General features: G+C 49.1%; 1 protein-coding gene across 1 annotated transcript in view; it reads left to right on the forward strand.

Annotated features, from left to right (window-relative positions):
- Positions 1 to 318: 318 nt before the first annotated feature.
- The window catches only part of MMP17 (matrix metallopeptidase 17), a 50,337-nt gene continuing 29,836 nt past the window's right edge, over positions 319 to 20,819 (forward strand). The window contains exon 1 of the mRNA XM_066562409.1: positions 319 to 838. Within this exon, the coding sequence (XP_066418506.1) occupies positions 710 to 838 (129 nt within the window). The 5' untranslated portion in view covers positions 319 to 709. The remainder of the gene's footprint in view (positions 839 to 20,819) is intronic.

Here is a 20,819-nt window from a genome sequence, read left to right on the forward strand (position 1 = left end):
CTAAAACCACGCGGTCTTTGCCATAGCCCCTTCAAAACTCGGAGATGAACCTGGTACTTACAGAAATGTTGATGTTTAGAAAAAAAACGTGTCGGAATCCTGAGGGATTTCAGCCAGACACAGATATTAAAACGGGAGGGGACTGAGCCCGCTCCAGCCCGCGCAACGCAGAGGGAGCGGGCAGGGATCGCTACCGGGGCTCGGCGCTGCGCCGCGGCCAGACCGCGCTTGCGAGCACCCCCCAACACCGGCGGAGCCCTGACACCGCCTCCCTCATTAGCATCCCTTCCTCCTCCGCCTCCTCCGCCGGCCGGCCGCAGAGGGGTGCATGGCAGCGGCGCCGGAGCCGCGGCGACTCCCGGCAGCAGCAGCTGCAGCTACTGAGCCGCGCTGTGCTCCGTGCCAGCGGCCGCAGCAACTTTGCCGCTCCGAAGGCTGCGGAAGCGGGGCGATGTAACGGCGCAGCCGGCAGCGCGAAGCAGCGCGGAGCGGAGTCCCTCCAGCCTCTCTTCCCGGTGGGGCGGAGCGGAGCCCCCCTCCTCCATCCTCGGCGGAGCAGCGCGGAACAGAGTGGAGCTCCCCGCCTCTCTTCCTCCTTCCCTGCCTCCTTCCCTCCCCGGCGGCGGCCGCAGCCCGGGGCGGGAGCGCGGATGCGGCGCGGAACCCGGCGGAGCCCATCGCGGGGCCGGGCGCCGCGAAGAGCGGGGGGATGCTGAGCCCCGCCGCCCGGCACCGCGCCCGCCTCCGGGAGATGCTCCTCGTGCTCGCTCTGTGGCTGGCGTGGCAAGAAGCGCCCGCGGCGCCGACCCCCGCGGCGGAGGACATCACCCGGGGAGTTGTGAGTTACCCGCGGCCCCCCGCTCCTCTCCGCTCCCCCCTCCCCCGCCACCCGACTCGTCGGGTACTCCCCCACCTTCGGGCATCGCGGGCCCACGCGGCGCGGGGCGAGCTTCGGCGGCTGGAAATGCTCCCTGGCGCACCCCGCTGCCCAGTACCCCCTTTGCGCCACTGCCCTCCGTCCTGCTCTCGCTGGTCGGGCCCTTTACACCCGGTGTCCCCTCCAGCATTATCTACGTGGTGCCGCTCGTTGCAGCTGGTCCCCCCCCGCCGAGCAGACGGAAGGGTCTGTTCCCCCCCCCCTCCGCGCCCCGCACCCAGCGCCTCCCACCCCATACCCACTGCACCGAGCCCTCTGGAAGCCAGAGTCCCCCTCCCTAGCACCCAATGCATGGTGCCTCTCCTGCCTGGTGACCCAACCTTCCCCCAGCCGAGCATCGTGGGGCGATGGCCTCACCAGCTTTCACACATGGATGGTGATTTCTCAGGCGCTGGGAAAGGGCTGGTCTATCTCGAGGGCTCCCTGCCCGCCGTGGAGCCACACAAACTCCAGCAGCAAGCAGGGTAAAATGGCACGTTTTGAGTCAGAGCGATCCCCTAGGACTGAGACATGCCTTGGGGATGTTAAGGGGCTGCTCGGTGCCGGCAGCAGGTGGAGGGTTGGCTGCACAGCGTGGGCATCCTTGTGGTCCTGCTTCTCCCCTCACAGGTGCATGCTTAGTCCGCAAGGATATAACAGGTTTCAGCAGGCATGGAGAGCTTAGGTCACGTCTCTGCCAGGTCACAGTGCCAGCAGGTCTGTACAGCTTCACCCCTCTGAGAGTGAAGAAATTAAGGGTTTTCTCCTGAAGGAGGAGAAGTTTCTTGTAGCTTATACCAGTTGTAGCTCAGAGATGCCCTGCGACTATATCAAACCTGTGTGTCAGAAAGCCATCTGTGGCTGGGTGTGGGCGGGCAGTCCTGGAGCTGGACCCTCCAGTTTAGAGAAATTCCCTGAAATTTAGTACATTTCGAAATGCTGCCAGTGCACTGCTGTGAAGGCGGGAGGAAGGAAGGGTTTGCGGCGCGGTAGGGTTATCTAATGAGCAGGGCTCGCTTAGAGCAGTGCGCCAGGACGCTGCCTCCGCCTCCCAGGCTCCGGCTCCAAGCTTGTGCGTTGGCTCACAGGCTCCGGCTCAGACACCTGCCAGGGAAGACAAAGCCTATCGTTCCCCATCTGTTCCTAAGAGAATAGAAAATGTGGTGAATATAAAGTATACCTGCATCATTATGGTGCATTCACGTTCCTCTGTAACCAGATGTTAAAGCTGGAATTAATATTTCATACAAACAGCACACAGATTGATGTATTCTGCCCCAGTCAATTTAACTCAAACTTTGTCTTTGACCTGCTTTTACCCTCGCTACCGAATAAGCTGCACTCAGCTTTTACAGGGTAAATGTTAATACTCGAGGGGCTTATTAGTTACTGATGACAACTTTCAGGCATTAATGTAAATTTTTTAGCCCTGGAGTAGATTTGAGCACTCTCTCCAAACCCTGCTGAAGAGCTGGGGCTGCCTGGCAAAGCAGAAGGTGGTGGGGATGGTGGTACTTGAGCAGAAATTAACTACGGGAGAAGGGGGTTACATTAAACCAAGACTTGTTTAGGCTGAGAATCTGACATTTAGGATGTATGATTGATGTCAGGGTGCTGTCTCCCTCCTGTTGATGTCCTTGCTGGGGCAAAGAATCTCTCCAGCTTGAGACAGCGTTGAGTGAGGGGGTTGAGTGTAAATCAAAGGGGTTGAATGTAATTAGGTTTAAGCTTACGCCCTCTACTGAGCAGTAGGGAGCACAGAAGCCAGATATTTTCAGAGGTTTTGTTAGAAAACTACCACTCTCAGGGAAGTGAGAGCCTCAAGAATGATTTGACATCCACTTTATGAAGCAACTACGAAATTAAAGATCTATGGGGCTTTTCAATCAAATATTTGAAATCTAGGAAACATGACACCATGCCAATAGAAAGCTCTGCTAACCGTGGAAAATTATATCCAGCAATTCTCTGCAGTAAACAGAGCACAATGTCAACAGCGCTTTTATAGCCCAAATGCTCACCCCTTCTAACCCAGAGGTTTTCAGTGCTGAACTGGACTGTGCCTCTGATCTCTATCTTCTGCTCCGCTCCTGCTTGGAGTTTGTTTTAAATGAAACAATGGTGGTGGGCCAAATTAAAGTTCAGCAGAATGAAAGAGGGCTAAAATTCAAAGGCAATTCTTGTTAGCATGCTGCCCAAAGCAATATAACATGGAACGATTCTCCAGATTTCATTACTAGTGGAATATCCTGCCCAGTTTATAAATCTAACTTGATTATTAATGTTTTTGTTTTTCTCCATTAGCTGCCCTGACAAAGAGAACATAAAATAGCTGATGGAACAGAGCTTGACTTGAGTGATTCCATTGAATTTTAGTACACTGCTTTTGAGATTTATGACTTTGCATTTTGCACTGCTGCCTTTACAGTAAACCTCCAAGCCCTCCCCGCCACAACATTCACAGATTGCATCTTTTTATGGCTGTTGAGCTCGGACGTCTCAGGAGTGCAAGCAGCAAAAACTTCCTATACACTAGCAGTAACTTAGTAATGAGAGCTCTCATTTCACTGGGCTTTGTACCAGGTCTGGCGGGAGGTCTACCTTCAAGCTGCGCTTTTCAGAATAGCTGGCGTGTGGAGCCTGGACACTGAAGGTGTTGACGTGGAGGCTGGCTGCTTTGTAAGGGAGCCGGCTGTTCCTGCAGGCAGCTCCCGCCTACTGGGCTGCATTGCTGCTGTTGTGGGGACATGGCTATGCAGGGCAAAACCTGTGGCTTGGCTAGCTTGGCCCCAAGGGAGACGTTTTGCCTTAGGGAGTTGCTTTGCCTGGCACAGAGGTTGCCAGAGAGGAGTTGACAGTGTGATGGTGGTGGTGGTGTTGGTGGCATCACTGAGATCATCCTTTGTGGACATGGGCTCTGGTGTCAGTGGCTGAAGGATGCAGGAGTGCCAGGAAAGTTTTAGTTTGGTTACTAGAGCATGGGTGAAAAAAAAGAAGACTGTGAGCTGCTTTTTCTTGACTTTGTGGCCAGGGGTGAGAGGGAAGGTCTATGCATGCCCCCGAGGCGTTTCTCCAGCTGGGGATTGCTGGGCATTCCTGGGGGCTTTCGTATGCACAGCATCCTGCTCACAAAGCCTTGTCTGTGTTGTTCCCAGAGAAGTTGCTTCCAGGGTTTGGAGGCATTTGCATTTGTCGGTGGAGACCACGACCCTCGGTCCCTCTCTGCCTTATCCCAAGTGGCTCTTTGTTTAGGGCTGGGCCCTCCTTTTATGGCCGCTTCTCATTTGAATGACAAGGATGCATTTGTGGGCCGAACATGGTGGCACAGAGCCCTTCGAGGCTGTGCCCCCCTTCCCCCCCCGCTTCCTCCCGCTGGCTGTGGTGGGCCAGGGGAGAGACAGAGGTTCCTCTGTGTCCCCATGTCAGGGAGCAGCGGGACAGGAGGAACAGCAGTTTCCTATGAGTGTGTGCCCTGCATCTCCCAAGTGCCAAATTTCAGAGTAGAAGCCAGCCCAAACTCATTCTTGCTGTTTTTGGGGTGCTTTCCCAGCCCTGAGTAGGGTAGGACCATCCCGCTGCCCACATGCCGCATCCTGGTCCAGCTGCCCTCGTGCTCCCATCTGCCCAGTTAGCCAAGATCTCCCCTAAACTCCTGCATTTAAGTACCCAGTGGGGCATGTCCCTGAGACATGGCTTAGCTCCTGGTTCAAGGCTTGGGTAATCAGCCTTTCAAAGTAAAATCCTTGTACAAATGTAGGCTGTTCCCTGTATCAGGAGCAAGTACTGTACTTCTTCTGTTTCTGCTAATGGGGAAATTAAAAATTGATAATTTCAGTTGGAGCTTCATTCAGCCTTCTAAAATGGCAAGTCTTTAAGGACAGAATACTTAATAGAGTCCCTAAACAGCCTTGGAGAGGGGAGTTTTGCTTGGTCCCTCTGCCATTAAAGCACTTCACGCCTTCCCATATGGAGCAGTGCCCATCCCAGGTCCATGAATTCCCTTCAAGAAAGCTAAGCTACCATATTAAAAAAAAAAAAAAAAAAAAAAAAAGCTGGTTACATTTTAAAGTACCTCTTGAAGCCAAAGTACAATGCAAACTAAATTGACAAAAGACTGTCTGGAAGCTTTCAAACACCCGGGCTGCTGTGAAAGCATTTAATCTGGTATTAAAGCCCTTGTTGGTGTGAGCTGCTCTTTCTCTTTCAGATTTGAGACCTCCATGTACAGTAATGCAATTTCCTCCTGGGCTTGGCTGCTATTGTGGTCCCAGCCGTGGGAACTAGCCAGGGTAGTCAGGCTAAATTACCCACTTTAATGAAATTCGGGAAGTGTTCAGAGCCAGTGGATGAAACCCTGCTGTCACCAGGGACTTCCCTACAGTTGGTGCTGGGGATGGAGCAGTGAGCTCTTGCACTGGCCTTGCTCTTCATCCTTGGTGCTGTGTTGGGGGTAGAAGTTCCTGGCTAGCAGGCACCCCCTTCCCTGGGGACAGCATGTAGTGTGACTGTACCTCCATCTTCTCCTTTTGCCCCTAAAATCTCCTGTGGCGAAGGGAGATCGCTGCCTATGTGACTCAGCTGGATATTTAGTTATTCTTTCTCATTAAAGTAAACACGCAAAGAGGCAACACCAAATGCAATGCGTCCCCCTCCCTGCCCAGCATTGGCCAGGGCTCTCCTGTTTTGGTGTTGGGTGTGACTCATCAGTGGGACCAGTGTGTGTTGGCTCTGTGGAGGACAAGGGGTGACATGGGTGATGTATCCATGAGATTGGAGGACAGGGCTGTCTGTGACACTCTGTTTGTCCTGGCAGGTTCATAACTGCCAGTCACGTCTCGCTGTGACTCATCATCAGGGCTGTGCACTAATTTCTCATTATTTACTCATTGTCAAAAGTGCGGCAGGAATGGGGTTCTGTGGCTCCGGGAAGGGTCATGCTGTGGTTGAGGGAACCTTTATTTCTGGAATTTCTAGACCCTGTGGGAGCAGCTGTATACCCTGTGTGGGTCTCCTGTCCTGGCTGGCCCTGTGGAGGTGACAACTTGGAGGGAAAAGCCATCACATCTTGGCTGATGATGAACACGGGCCACCACATTGTCACTTTTTAAAGGGTCTCGCTCAGACTAGAGCATGACTTAAAAGCCTAGGATTTGCTTTCAAAATAACCTGTGATCTGACAGCAACAGTTCTCAAAATTCTTTCTTTTATCAAGATCACTTTAAATGGGTAGATTTGGGAGTTTTGGAATCTCCTGCTGCTGCACACGTGCCAGCTGCATCTTCTTTGTCCCAGATTTTTATGAGGATTGTCTCTGTTTTCTGGGTCAGAGAATTAAGAGATTTGATGTTATATTAAAAAAAAACCCGCACCAAACCACATATGCAAAGTTAAATCCAATGCAAAACAAAGCAGACAAAGGGGCGAAGGGAAGGAGCTGCTGGAGGACCAGAGAATTTTAGATCAGAATGAGAAACTGCATTTGACAACAGGTTTGTTCTGAGGGAACACCTGACATGGATAATTGCCGACATTCAGCGAGGAGCGTGGTCTTCAGATGGGATTCCAACTTTTTAATTAGCCATGATGATTTAATAGAAAAGAACCCAATTAAATCTGAGGAACTTCCTGCATCAGAAGACACCACGTGCACAGAAAATTGTTCTTCCAGGAAATCTGGAGATGACCTACAGTTCCTAGTGACAACAGTCCAAATACAGTGACTTGGGAAGTAGCAGTATATTCAGGATTTTTTTTTCATATTGTTTTTACAAGAGGGAGTTTCTGCCTGTTTCTGACAGTCAGTGGTCAGGCAGAGTTCTTCACACCGGCTCACATTCTATTTCATCCTGACAATATTGATCTTTTGAGTGTACAAAAGCAATTTTACCTGTGTCACGGGGCCCTTGCTCCAAGGTGATGGACATGTTTAGATTATTTTGTCATATAACAAACCCCAGCTGGCATCTCTGTGGTTCAGCTCCCAGCTGCCAAAGAGCATCCAACAGTGTTGGTGCTGCTGTTACATCCTGGGTTTGCTCTGAAATCCATGAGTGTTCTACACAGTCCGCTATACACATCCTTCTTTAAGAGTACAGGACAAAAGTCTTCCTCATCCAAAACAGAAGTGGGAGATAAGTGGACTGCTCTACCCAAAGGTTTGTCTTCTTTTGCAGAGGTTGCCTGTCATGCACTGTGGTGGGGGCACTTAACCTCCATGCAGCTTCCCCAGGGCTTGCATCCAAAACCACCTGGCTCTAGATTTTTTCACTTTCTACCAAATGCCTCTGTCTGGAGATGGCAGACTACCAAGAGATCAAAAAGAAACTTCAGGGGCTGCTTGCAGACTTGGGGAGATTTCTCTGTCCAAAGGCTGAGGAAGCAGATCTGAGGATGTTGTTGGGACCAAGGGAGCAGCTGAACCCTGCAGGGGTCCCAAGTGGGATAAAAAGATGGAAAAGATCAGTGTGTGAGGAAAGGGTTCCCATGGGATCTCTTTTGAGAGGAAAACCTGGAAACACTCTTCTGAGGAAGCATCCACTTGACTGACAGCTGTAGACTTTACAAAATACTGCAAGTTCTTGGCTACAGTGCTTGCTCTTGACTGTCTACATATCAGTTAACCCTTCATGAAGATTTGCTTTTCTCAGTGAGATGCTGTCATGCAAAAGTGCTACTGCTGATAGTGTGGTTGAAGTACATCTCAGGAGACAGATTCTCCTGCTTTCCTCAGAATGGAAGCTGTGACTTCACTGAGCTGCTGGGTGACTCTGCTGGGCTCCTCCACAACTATAATTACCAAAAACTTGGATGACTGCTGGGATTAAAGGTGTAACACAAGAAAATGCTCCTTCAGTCTTTCTGTAGCTACTGAGAAGTTTAGTGATGGGACCCCAACAGAAGCACAAGAAGCAAAATGATACCATGACTGCTAGAGACAATCTCACCATGACTCCAGACCTCATTACCTGCAGCGCTGGAGTTGATGTAATTGGTCTTTGGGAAAGGGTGTTAGGTCTCATTTATCACCGAGCAAGAAAAAGCCAGCAGTCTCTCATGTTTTTCCTGAGTCCACCACATGCTATCTCCTCTGGAGATAGCACATCTATTCCACATTAATCATGTTCTGGCTGGTGCTTGGTCAGGGATGTGTCTTTGACGAGGCTTGTGGTGGGGAGCATGGGAGCTCCCACCCACCCTTTGACTTGTTCCCACCTTGTTATTTGTGTTTACTTTGTCATTTCTGTCCGGCTGTCATGTTCACAGTGTCCCTCTGGTGCATCTGTCGCAGCAGGATAATCAGTGATGATGCACAAAAAGTATTTTTCTCCTTTGATAAACTCTCTGCATTAAGCTGGCTTTTATTTTTCTTGTTTGTTCTCCATTTTGATGCTGCTTGGCAAATTCCCCATTGCTCTGTACTGAGCCATGCTTTCTCTACCTTTGCATCCTTCACGTCAGAGATGCATTTTTGTTCAAAAGTGAGAGGATATTGGATTCACAAATGGGACATTCCTCACAGACACACCTGTGAAATGACAACATGTTTTATATGAAGGCACAGCTAAAGAGAGATAGGTAGTTTGGGACTCTTGCCACATTTCTTTTATACTGCAGCAATGTATCCTCCAGGTCTGATCAATGAGACTCCGAAATGAGCAATCTTGCCAGGCCTCAGCTGGCTCTCAAGTGTACAGCAATCCAGTCCTTCCTCTCGGGCAGGATGCATGTCACATTTCATGACAGAATGACAGGCCTGTCAGACAATCTGTTGCTGTTTTGGCATTTCTGATACATCTTGTGCTTTGGTACACACTCAATGTCCAGAAAGATCAAGATAATCTAGAGGAAATCAACTGTCATGCCACAGAGTCCTGTATGGGCAGTGAAGAGGCCATCACTGATTTGAGCAGTCTTCTACCGGCTCACCTGGGTTAAAAACTTTCTTTCTCTGCTGAAAGTCCACAGCATCAAGTGCCTGATCTGCCAGACCAAGTGGTTTCATCACTCCCTGAAAGGTGACCTCAGCTCTGAGCTCCAGGTTTCCAAGCCAAAAGCTTCCTTTGTGAAGGGTATCCGCTCCAGACCGGAGTTGGGTGGCTTTTGTGTGTTTCTCATTCAGATTTTTATTACTGGGGGAGGGAACAGGGGGTTACTTTCGCTGGTTTATCTCTTGCCAGCAAAGTCTTTCCATGCATCAGGGTTTACCAGGAGCCCAGCACACCCTTCAGACAAAGCTCTTTCCCCAGAGGAACAGCTCCCGAGGGTTCATGCTCCCTGCCTGGTCTGTGCACGGGAATGTGGAGGTTGGAGAAAAGAGGTGCCAGTGGGAGCCCCTCCGCAGCCCCCGAGGAACGCCTGTTCCCTTCCCTGCAGCCCCTTCGTATTGGCACAGCTATTCAAGAAACGCGCCTTTTGGAGGAAAAGGAGTTTATTTCTGAAATAGCAAGCGTCGTGATGAGTCACGGCACCAGAGTCGAAATCTCCTGGGAGATGTGCATCAGCCGCTTTCCTTCTGCAGACGGAACCCTGGGGGAGACCCCGGCCCCGGCTCCCGCCGCCACGGGGACCGGAGCGGGCGGCGCCGCTCGGAGGGGACATAGGAGCGTCTCGTCGGTGTCGTGCCGATGCCCTCTTGTGGAAACTAGGAAAATAGCCGAGAAAATATGCTGGTGCTGGGCTGGGAGCGGTGGTTAGAAGCCCATCCGTGGGAGCAGGGAGAAGTGCCCGGTGGTTGGTCCCCTGGAGCTGCAGCCCGAGAGCCTTTGTCACTGATGTCAGTGGTATTGACGCTGTGGGAGATGCTATTAACTGAGCCTGGGGATAGGGGCTCCCAGGTCCTAAATCCTGCATCTTGTGTACACCTTTGGTGGCAGAATTCCTGTACGGTGACAGCTGTCTGTGCTTTTAATGGGTGAAGTTCCCCAAGTGCCTCTGCACCTCCTTGCTGTTGTTCTGCAGTAATTCCCATGTCCCTCATAGCAAACACCTTTATTGACAGCGGTACAAACTTTCTTCTTGAACAAGCACTGAGCCTGCCAACTGCAGCAGCTCTGCTGTTTTCTTGAGAAAACGCCACGCTACTTTGGTCATCTTCTGAAAACATCAGTGGCTGAATGTGTCCAGGAGCTCACAGGGCCGACCTGCTGGCTCTTGCCTTCACAAACCCCAGCCCCAAGTCATATGCAGCAGCTCTGGCTGCAAAGGGCGGTGATGAATAGCGGCTCTGGAGCAAACCTGCAGGTGCCAAGTGGCTTCTGACTCTGCCACCCACCTTGCTCCCAAGCCTCTTTGTAAGAGCTGGCAGAAATGGTACTGTGCTGGGTAGGAAACGCCAGCCCAGCACTGTCAGTGTTTTCCATCCTCTGTTCTGGTTTTCCAGCCCTGTGGGGCACTGGTGAGCCATGTGCTGGTCTCCCATTGCTGCTGCAGAACAGCCCTGGCAATAGATCTGGCTCTGCTGCCCTGGAGCCCCAGTCCCACAGCTCCCCTGAGTTCAAGTTCTCCTTATCTTCTCCATGTTTCTCTTCTATTTAATTTATTAATATCCTTAAAAAGCTGCCTATTTTAAATGTCTAAAGAATTTTAACCGTTAAAGCCAACTTGTCTCTTGCATTTTCCACACTCACCAGCTCCTCTCCCTTCCATGTTTTCCTGGAAAGCAGAGTCAATAAAAGCCCATCTGTGTCGGGTATGTCACCAGTACCAGCCCAGGAAGGGGCTGTGCATCATCAGAAGTGAAAGGAAGCCAGAGTTCTGGGAACTTTGTGTGGAATTCATCCAGAGTCCTTGCGGAGACTTGCCGTCCCTCCAGCATTGTGCCTGTCTGTGTGATCACAGATATTCAATTTGCTTGTGTGTTTAGAGGAATCAGTTCTTTGGGCAAGGACATCTGCTGGTTTTTTGTAGCTCTGCGATCATCTCTCAGCCTGTAGGTTATCTGGACCAATACTGTGTCTGAACCCTGACAGTCCTGAATTAATTTCCTTTTGTGGAGGAACAATAATATATTTCTGATGTTGTGTTGAGGGAATTCATTGTTGAGAGCCAGACTTGTTCAGAGCCAGGCTTGAATGGGGCCAAGGAGCTGAGCTCACATTCTCAGAGAGGCTCTGATCTTATTCAGAGCCAGGAGATACAACTGCAAAAATTTAATTAACATTGCAAACCCCTTCAAAACAGAGTTTCTGGCAAAATTGCCAGCTCTGCTCTGCAGCAGGTAGGATGCTTGAACGGCTTCCATAGGGATCTGTTACAGACATAATATAAATGTTTCTTTACCTGGATGGTTGCAACAACAGCAACCAAAGAAAATCAATATGTCTTACTCTCCTTCCCCAGGGTAGTCTAGAACCCTAAAGAGCAAACTAATTGGCAGCCAGGTCCCCAGCACATCACCTTGAGATGTTCCAAAGAACTGGAAAGCTGCTGGAAGCAGCTGGGAGTGGGGTGACGTGTTGGCTTGGACAACCTGGGGAAGGGTGCAGGGTCTCACTGCCATCTGTGGGTGATGAAGCTGGGCTGGTGGGGAGCCCTGAGTATGGGCTGGTGCGGAGGAGGACAGCTCAGTTTGCAAATTTGCCACAGATTTTGTTGTTGGTTTTTTTTTTTTTTTTTTTCTATAAACAAAGTGACTGAGCCTTGAGAAATTTTAATAATAAAGGCAGTGGCAGCTGGAGTAAAATATGACCCAGCTGGTTCCCCTATGAGGATGAGGTCAGGGGGAATTGCTCTGTTGAGAAAATCCCAATACCTGAATTTTTCAAGGGCTTCAGGTCTCCATCCACATTGTTCTGGAGAAGGAACTCATTCCTGGGGCACTCCACTGTGGGAGCAACAGCACTTTCTGCTGTCATTGTATTATCACAGTCCAGACAGGACGTGCTCAAACCATCCTAAAAGGAGGTGACCAGAACTGACCCATCTTTGGCGACTGTGCAGAAACAGAGCTGCTGAGCTGAGGAGCCACTGCTGGTTCTCAGCTTACCTTTTTTTCATGTGGCATAAGGGCCTATTGGCCAGTGAAAAGGATGATTCTGCTCCTAATTAAGAAGCCTAAGGGAAATTAGTTGTTTCCATAATGTCAGAACAGCAGAGGGGAAACTGGTGGACTCCAGTCGCCCCAAGCCTGACTTGCTGGTAATGCAGCAGGGCAGGCAGTAACCTCAGCATAAGCAGCAACTGAGGCAACAGCAAACAAATCCTTTAAGGACTCTCCTGACATAAATAAACATGGAAAATAAATTGTGTCCCCGGCACTCTGCCATTAACTGATGGGAAACAAGGTGCATTAACAAAGTAGTTCAATAACCTGGAAGAGCTTCAGGAGAAAACAGCTTGCCAGTCCTAGGAGAAGGGGGAGTGCTGCCTGCAAATGTGCAAAGGAGGCTAGGACATGCGGTAGAGCATGAAGCTGTACAGTGCGAAAATACTTGCAAATTGAATGATGAGTGATGATGGTTTTCCTGTGAGAAAGAGCAGAAAGGAGAGGTGGTGTCTGTTGCTGATGGTGGATGTGAAAGGGTGAGGGCAAGGGTGCCAGGTTTGTATCCTGAACTTTGGAGCTCTAACCTGGGGAAGTCACCTGTGCTTTTACTTTGTCATATGAGCACTGATCATTTTGTGTAGGGGAATATGCCGTGAATTATGATATAAAGTCTCCTGGGAGAGTTGGTGATGTAAATGCCACCCCCATAGGTGCAGCAGTAAGTGCGTGGGCAGAGGGGCTGCAGGGGGATGCTCCTGCCATTCATGGGCAGCTGTCCTGGCTCTTTGTGACACAGAAAACCTTGAACTTCGGCCCCAGCCCACCCTGCTCTTTCCTGCTTCCCGCTACTCCAGCTATCTCCTGCTTCATCTTTTAATTAGACAGGACTGGGCATTACCCAGTATCCAGAGCTCCCTGAAAGCGTCTCTCTTACGGCAATCTCTGGATACATCAGAGCAGTTAGTGTTTCTTTTATTCACTGTTGCGTTTCTCTGGCATCTCTAGAAAATTCCTTTTGGTCATTAAGTGACCTGGCTACTAGGGCCCAGGTGGCTGCTGCTTTTCTCTCAGCTTTAGGAATTGCCTGCTTAATTTCCCTGGTAATATGCCAGCCCTGCGCTGGGGTGGGGGAAGGAGGGTGCCCAGCATGGCATGCACAGACATGCTGTGGCTGAGAGGCTCTTGCAGGGCTTCCCTGCCACTGTCCTCTTGTCTGCAGGGACAGCTCTGAGCAGAGGGGAGGACCAAAAACGGCCACAGTTTGTGGAGTGAGGGCTGGAGGACACTTCTCACTCATGCAGGGTCTCCTGGTGAGCCCACTGAAGGAGACGATGCAGCAGTGGCCTGATGCTGCTGCACACCTCTAGTTCACCTCCACCATGGCTGCCCTTCCTGGGTGTACCACCTCATCTTCACGATTAAGAAATAATGCAGAAGATTATCTTATCTTGAATGCATCTTGATTCAGTCATGCTAAATTTAAAGCTCATCTTTGTGGGGTGGCCCAATGCATAAGTTCATTTTTTGTCTCAGCATCCCTTGGTGACACTTAGGTTTGGATTAGCCTCCTTCATTTCTCACTCTAGCCTTTTTGACAGATTCAGATATCTGTGCCATTTCTGTGCCTGACTGCTCCAAAAAGACCCTTGATGATAACATTCCATTGCCAGGTGATGAGTGCACTTATTTGCATTCCTTTATTCTAAGGCAATTGCAGGGCAAAAGCCTCTCAAGAGAGCGCTTGGCTGCAGCATGGGTGAGCTCTAACACCCTGCTGAGCCATGCCCCCTATGCTGCAGCTGCTAATTTGGGACCTTGGGGAGCTACTGGCAGCATTGGAAAATAATTGGTGCCCTGGTTTAGATGAGATGGAGTGTTATTTGCAAAGTATTAAATTGCATTGAGTGAATGCATATTTAACTATTTGTGTAAACCCATGCACATGCATTGATTGTTCATGGAGTTTAAGAAAGTTCTTTACCTGCTCAGGTCTTTGGTTTCCCACCCGTTGCAACAGGCTTTGCAGTAGCCTTCCACCTTTAGCAAAATCTTATGATTTTATAGAGGAATGAGCACTGGGAGTTACTTCAGGATCCAGTTAGTTTTTTTCTGGCATGGCTCAATTTGTTGTCCATCAGCTTAGGCCAGGGCAGAGTCAGGGGGGCCTGGACCAGTGGCTAAGCCTGTGTTGAGAAAAGATGGCTGTTGCCACCCAGAGCAGGAAGGTGACCTCGACCCCAGTAGAACCAGCCCTGTCAGGTCTGCATGAAGCAGCTGGTGACGTTCCCGCTAGGTGAGCATAGAAGCAGCTAATGACTTCTTCCATTTGAGAAATGTTTCCTGACACTGCTGGGGAGGTCATTGTACTTCCCTCAGAACCATTTGTCTTCTTATCCCAGCCTGTTTGCATTCCTGCCACATCCAGCCTTCCCTGGATTTGCACAGCCACTGGCACCTGGCAGATGCTGCCTGTCCCTGGAGCAAGGAAATGCTCAATCCAGCTCTGTGTGTGCTGTATTTGTCACAGTTGAAAATCCTCTCTGAGTGCAGGTACCTGAGAGCAGGTGTCCCTAGGAGAGAGGTTACTGTCTGCACCCTCAAAAACAATGCATCCAGATCCAGGGAGCAGCTTCTTCAGTAGCACCAGCACAACATGGCCTTGCTCTGCTGATGTCCCTGATCCAACTCAGTGATCTACACTGGAAGGCACATTCAGTGTGTGATGCCCTATCTTTAGCAAAAGATGGAAGCCACAGCCAGCTCCTGGCAGTTTTGCCTGGGAACAGATAATTTTTCCTCATTCTCTGTTAAAACAGATTTCAACCATTAAAAAAAAAAGGGGAAATGAAGCAATATACAGTCTCCAAATGACTGAATACAGGACCTCACAAACAAGATCAAGTAAGTCAGAGGAATCCGTAATTTTGATGTTGAAGGAAATGCCATTTCCTGTGTTTATTTCTCCTGTAAAGAGTGAAATTGTTTCCAAGCAGAACAGGGCCACCTTTCCTGGAGAGTGGAACCTGTGGTGCCAGTACCTGGGCGAGAGGCAACAGGGAAAGGCAAAAGGTAGCCAAAACATCTGGTAAGAAAGGGTTTGATCCAGCCCCACTGCAAAAGAGGCAGAAGTCAGTGGGTCCAGAGCTCAAAGACATCACTCCCAATTTCCTTGGGCTTCATTACTGGAAGATCAGAGTGTGGCAATGACAGAAAGCCAAGTTGAAGCAGAACTTATGAGACAGAGAAGCTCTGATAGGGAGAGCATCAGTGCTTGAGAAACCATTGTGTTGCAAACTGTTTGCTTTATTATATTATTATTGTTATTATATAATTATTATAATAATAATAATTTTCTCTCCTTGCTATTCCTTGATATGGTTGGGCATTTTCCAAATCATTCCCATGTGGGTGGAGAGCTCGGGGGCTGTATTTCACATTTCATAATCTGTGTGACTTGATTAATTTGGCCGTATATTCAAACCTCATGAAATTGGCCGATTTTGCTGAGGTTTATAATAGCTTATATCCATCTCCTACCATCAGTTTTGCAAATAACCGCTTGTTGGCTTCTTAAAGTGTTACAGATAGAGAACAGGGTGTGTGCTGCCAAGGAGAAATCTTATTTAAAAGAGATAATATGTCTTCTGTGTGAGCTCAAATGAGGAAATGGATGTTTGTGAAGCTCTTTAAAGCATAGTTATGTCAAGAGCAAGAAGATCACTTTTGTTTTTCATTTGTATGCAAGGTGAAGAAAGGACGAGACTTTTTTATTCTCCTCCTCTGAACTCTTACAATCTTCCACCATAGAAGCTGGTGATAATTGCTGCAAAATGACCCAACTAGGTCAAGGTGTAATTTGAATCTTGAGTATCTTTCACTCTGTGAGCAATTTGAATGATTTGACATTAACACCTTGGCAACCCATCGCTGGAACAAATAGAAATCTGGCGAGCAGATGCTAGTGCACAGCAGCATTGATCCAGGCTGTGGAAAAGGCCAGCTGCTGCCTTCCTTCACACCCAAGGGCCTTTTCCATTGATTCACCTCTGTTTTGGGTAATTGGCTTTTGCACATCAGACTGAGAAGTGCTCTACAAGCTGCTCCTTTTCTTCCCCCACTTCTTCTTTCTGGGAGATTTTCTTAGGTTTGAAGAAAGAAAGGGTGAGTTTTGAGTTGCAGGGTCAAGATGAACTTGGAAGAGCAGGGTGAGGGTCCTCAGACAGCACTGGTATGTAGGAGTGGGACAGGCTTAGCAGCCTGGTGACCCTGCTTCTGGCACCAGCCACAGCCCTGGGGGTGAGATGGTGTGCTGTGTAGTGGGTTGAGATTTCCTGTCGTATGCAAGTAGTCCCTAGAGTCCCTGCTCACAACTACGGCTCTGCCAACCACTTCCCCAGGACAGAAGAAACGTCTGTTTAATTACTGCAGCTTTGATTTTGACAGCACAGATTTCCCTTGCTGCCTTCTAACCTTCACGGTTTCCTGCCAGCAAAGATAAAGTCCCTTTGCAGAGGCTGTTTGTTCCTGTTTGCTCCCACACCAGATAAAAGCAGGGAGAGGAGCAGAGGGCAATGCCTGCCACAGCCATGGGACCTTTTGCCTGAAAGTCCTGCGGATTCCAAAACCAGGAATTAACCCTGCAGCAACGCCTCCTAGTTGTGTATAAATGGGGCTGGAAAGATGGGGGGGCTGTGATTTGGGATATCCTTGGCAAAACCAGCCAGCCCTTTGTCTTTCGGGGGGCAGGAAGTTTTCAGCAGGTAAGGGCGGAGCCTGCCCACAGCACCTAGAGCAGGATCCTGCCTGCAGGATGTAGAATTGGGTCATCATGGAGCAGGCTGGCACAGACAGTGCCAGGGTGATCCAGAGCATTCCCCCTTACCGACATTAGCAAATGCTCTGATTTGTCTGTGGGAGGGATTTGGAGGAAACTCATCATACAGGTGGTCATTCAGATGAAGTTTTGCCTGCAGCTCATTTGACACCACTAGCAGCAAATGTTTTGTCACCATGTTGCAGTACCAGTTTAGACTGTTTTCTGCACTCTTTTTAATGCCAGCTGTGGTTTCATTAGCATTCCTGGCAAAACCCAATGGTACTTTGGAATGTGTCCCAATTTCCCATCTTACTTTAGAGCAGAAGGCTTGCCCATGCTCCTTGCACCACACACATGGAAAAGCAGCAAATCCAGAGTGATCCCACCCACAGCAGGTGGATCCACTTACCTCCCATTTGCAGTGCTACAAAGCTGTCTCAGCAACTCCTTTTACATCTGCCCCTTACCTGAGCCCAAGACAGAGCACTGGGGTCTAGGGGAAGGGTTTGTGGAAGCAGGGGCTCATTCCACTGAGTAATGCAAAAATTATCAGTTCAAGAAAGTCTTGTCTCAGTGACAGAGAAGCAAAAAAGGTTCTTTGTGATGGTAATTGGGCTGATCCAATTTGGTAGCTTGATTCAGCAATCAGTAAAATATGCACTCTCTTTGATAACAGCTAATTTAGTCACATGCATAAAACTTAAGCACCTGCTTATTCCCATTGACCTCACTGGGCTTTATACACAAATGCTCACTGTAGCAGGACCAAGAGAGAGGAAAAGAACGCAAGAAAGCACAGCGCAGACTTCGATCTCCAGGTATGTGTTGTTTTAACTGATACATTTTTAATACAGCTTCACTGGGAGGAATAAATGCAATGAGAAAGTAAAATGTAAAAGCCCAGCTGTGTGGATACCTGTGGTGAAAATCTGGCTTCTACTGGGGTAGAGGCTGTATGGATGAATTTGTTTTTAATTTCATTCTATTGGAAGGAAAAACAAGGAGGCAGATACATGAAAAATTAAGGTGTTGTGCTTCATATCTTGTGTAATTAGCAAAGCTGACAAACATAATTAGAAAAATTTGTCTGTTAAGCAAACACTGATTGTGGGTGAGGATGACTAGCAGTGTTTCCTCCAAGAACAGCTGGAGGTGAGGGTCTCGCTTCAGTTCTCCTAGGCTTATTTAGCTGGTACTAAACAGCTGCTCTCAGTGCTGGAGAACTTCTTTTGTTGGTGTCGTTTGATGTGCTGTAACAATTGCTTCATCCTAAATATGGTGTTGTGGTGCCAAAGGGCTTTGATAGGGGAATGTTCCTGCCCAGCCCAATCTTTGTAGCTGGTTATGGGTCTCCAGGGCACAGAGGACTCTGCAGCTGGAGGTTTCTTTCCTTTCACTCTGTGAAGCTCACAGGCTGGTGTTACAAGCTCAGTGGTAGGCTCTCCTTGCCTTGGTGCATGCCAAAGACTTCTCTTCTATTTTGATGATCACCAAGAGGTGTTTTTCTTGCACAAGCTCCTCAGCTGCAGCTTCTAAATGAGCCTGTATAGCTTGGAGGAGCTGTGTATTGCTACCCTCTGGGTGCAATACTGATGGTATGACATTAAAGTATCAGATGCTGAGAGTTTTGAGTGGCCTCATTCCAGGACTGCTGCTTTTAGAAGAATTGGTGCCTTGTTGTGCATTAAATTATTTATATTCTTTTCTGTTGGTGACTGGATTTGAGAATAAAAATGTATATGTGAGAAAAGGTTTTCAATAATGAAATAAGGTAACAAAAATATAAAACCATTATATGCATAATTAAAATTTTACCTAACTATCTTCTTTATGTAGCTGCTTCAGCAACTCAGCTAACTTATTAGGCTGAGTAATCAGCCCCTGAATCTTCCCCCTTTCTGAGTTTGGCTCCTGCTGTTGCTAAGGATGCCGCAGAGCTGCCCTGAGTAGGGCCCTGGCTGATCGCTTGGGGACAGTGGTCCCATCCCATCTTGCCCCTTTTCCCCAGTTTCTGGGCTTGGAGAGTGGGACATCATATGGCAAGGCAGAGAGAGTCTACAGTTTGGTCAAGAAGCTGTTTTTGTCATTTCACTTTGCTAGTGTGTTCCTGTTTCAGGTGTCAAGATGCTCAGAGCCTTCTGAGGGTACACTAAGCAGTTCAGACATCCCCTTATGAGAAGCAGTAAATCTTTTCTCCTTGTCTATTTCTTGGCATAATGTAAAGCTCAGACACTGAACTGCAGGAGGCTAGACTGGGAGTAATTTTCTTAGGATAGGGTGCTCTCCCTGCAGGCATGGGTAGTTGATGGGCAGTGGCTGTTGGAAGAGGCTGGACCAAAAACCTCCCAAAACACTACCCTGGAGCATCCTGTACCTGTAATGGAAAAAGCAATTTCCTGCTCCTGTGGGGCAGGTTTTCTGTGAGTGGTGAGGGAGGGATCATGGCCCCACAGGTGTAAAGAGCCCCAGGGAGCATCTGGCCACACTGGACCTGCTCAGTCCCTCCTAACAAACCAGGGGGACAGGGAGGGGCAGTGCCTGAGAATGCTGCTTTGATTTGCCCCGGGTGCCTTGGAGACTCGTGGCCAGAAAAGCCACAAAATGAGCTTGAATAACAGCATAGTCAGCCAGCTTTTTAATTAAAAAAATGTGGTTTCACCACTGGCTCCCAGCTGAAGCCAGCACTGTGGTAAGTGTGCAAATACAAAGAAATATAATTGCCTGCAAACTTTCTATTTTCCCTCGAAACCCAAAGTCCTGCCAGTGCCAGACCCTATGCAGGGCTGTGCATCCAGCTTCCAGTACTTAAGATACATAAAAGACTTGTGAACCTTCGCGTTCACAGAGAATAATTTAAGCTTTAACCTTCCCTTACAAGATGTGTAAAGTTCACCCCTACGTAACATTAAAATGCACTTACTCACTGGGGCTCTCAGGAGGGCTCTTGTCCCTGGATGCTCCTCGTTTACGCACTGCCTCATTCCCTGCAGCTTCACCTGCTCAAGTAGTGAGGAATTTTTTGCTTTACCTCTGCTATCCTCAGGTCCCTGGTGTTGTGATGGCTGATGCATGCCCAGATCTTGCCTGCATTGGCCAAGAAGATGCTCAGTCCTGTTTGCTGGGGCTGTGTGCAGGGAGCGAGTGGATGCTCCAGCAGCAAAAGGAGGCTGAAGCCACACACTTAAATTATTTTTCTTGCTGTTCAGATCACATATGTCTTGAATTTACCCTGCCTAAAGTTGTTTGAACTTTTCTTGTCTGAAGGCTTTGCTTGTTTTCCCCTAATAGTTTCAGTTTGCTATAGTGGAGGATTTATGGCTGGAAATGCTTTGCTTGGGATGCTCAAGTTGGCAGGGGTCAATCTCTAGTGTTCTGGGCACAGGTGAGAGGATGGGTGTGGTGTGTACAAAGGCAAGGGAGCAAGAAGCCACATGCCTATGTGACAGTATCTGATATCTGATCCTCAGGGGGAATTGTTGGGGCTTTGTGGGCAGCATCGCCCTGGAGCGCTTGGCTAGCCAAGTGGGATGTGAATGCTGCACGTGGGCTGTTGCTGCTGGGGGGATAACTGCACCAGTTCAGTTGCAGCTGAGTAGCTTGTGCAAGAAAAACATGCTGGATGGCACAGCACACCATGGGAAGACCCCAGGCTCTTGCAATATGCCTGCCCCTGCCTGCTGAAGGTTTGGGGTGCTGGAGGACAGCAGGAGGTGGTGGGCTTACATAGCCTTGGTAGCATCCATGGGGGTGAGGCTTATCCCAGCACCATTTCCTTCTTGGACCTGTCTTGGCTTTAGTAATCCCCGGAATGCAGGTCACTGCTGCAGTTTTCTATTCAGTCAGATCTGTATTGAGGTCTCTTTGTTCTTGGCTGACACTTGCCTTCTCTTACCAAGTAGTCTGTGATGTCTTTATGAGGGTGAGGCATGCTTTCTTCCTGCCTTCTCCCTGCACTTCCTAACCCACCTTGCAGGCTGCCTTTCCACATGCCAGGCTTTGAGGGTGATCTGGTGGTGCCTGCTCACCCCAGCACCCCACTGCATGGCCCCCCAGGCTGTCATATGTGTTGTTCATGCCCTGAGAGCTGGGAAGCTGCTTTAATG

The sequence above is a fragment of the Molothrus aeneus genome, chromosome 18 (genome assembly GCF_037042795.1).
Source record: "Molothrus aeneus isolate 106 chromosome 18, BPBGC_Maene_1.0, whole genome shotgun sequence".
Lineage (NCBI taxonomy): Eukaryota > Metazoa > Chordata > Aves > Passeriformes > Icteridae > Molothrus > Molothrus aeneus.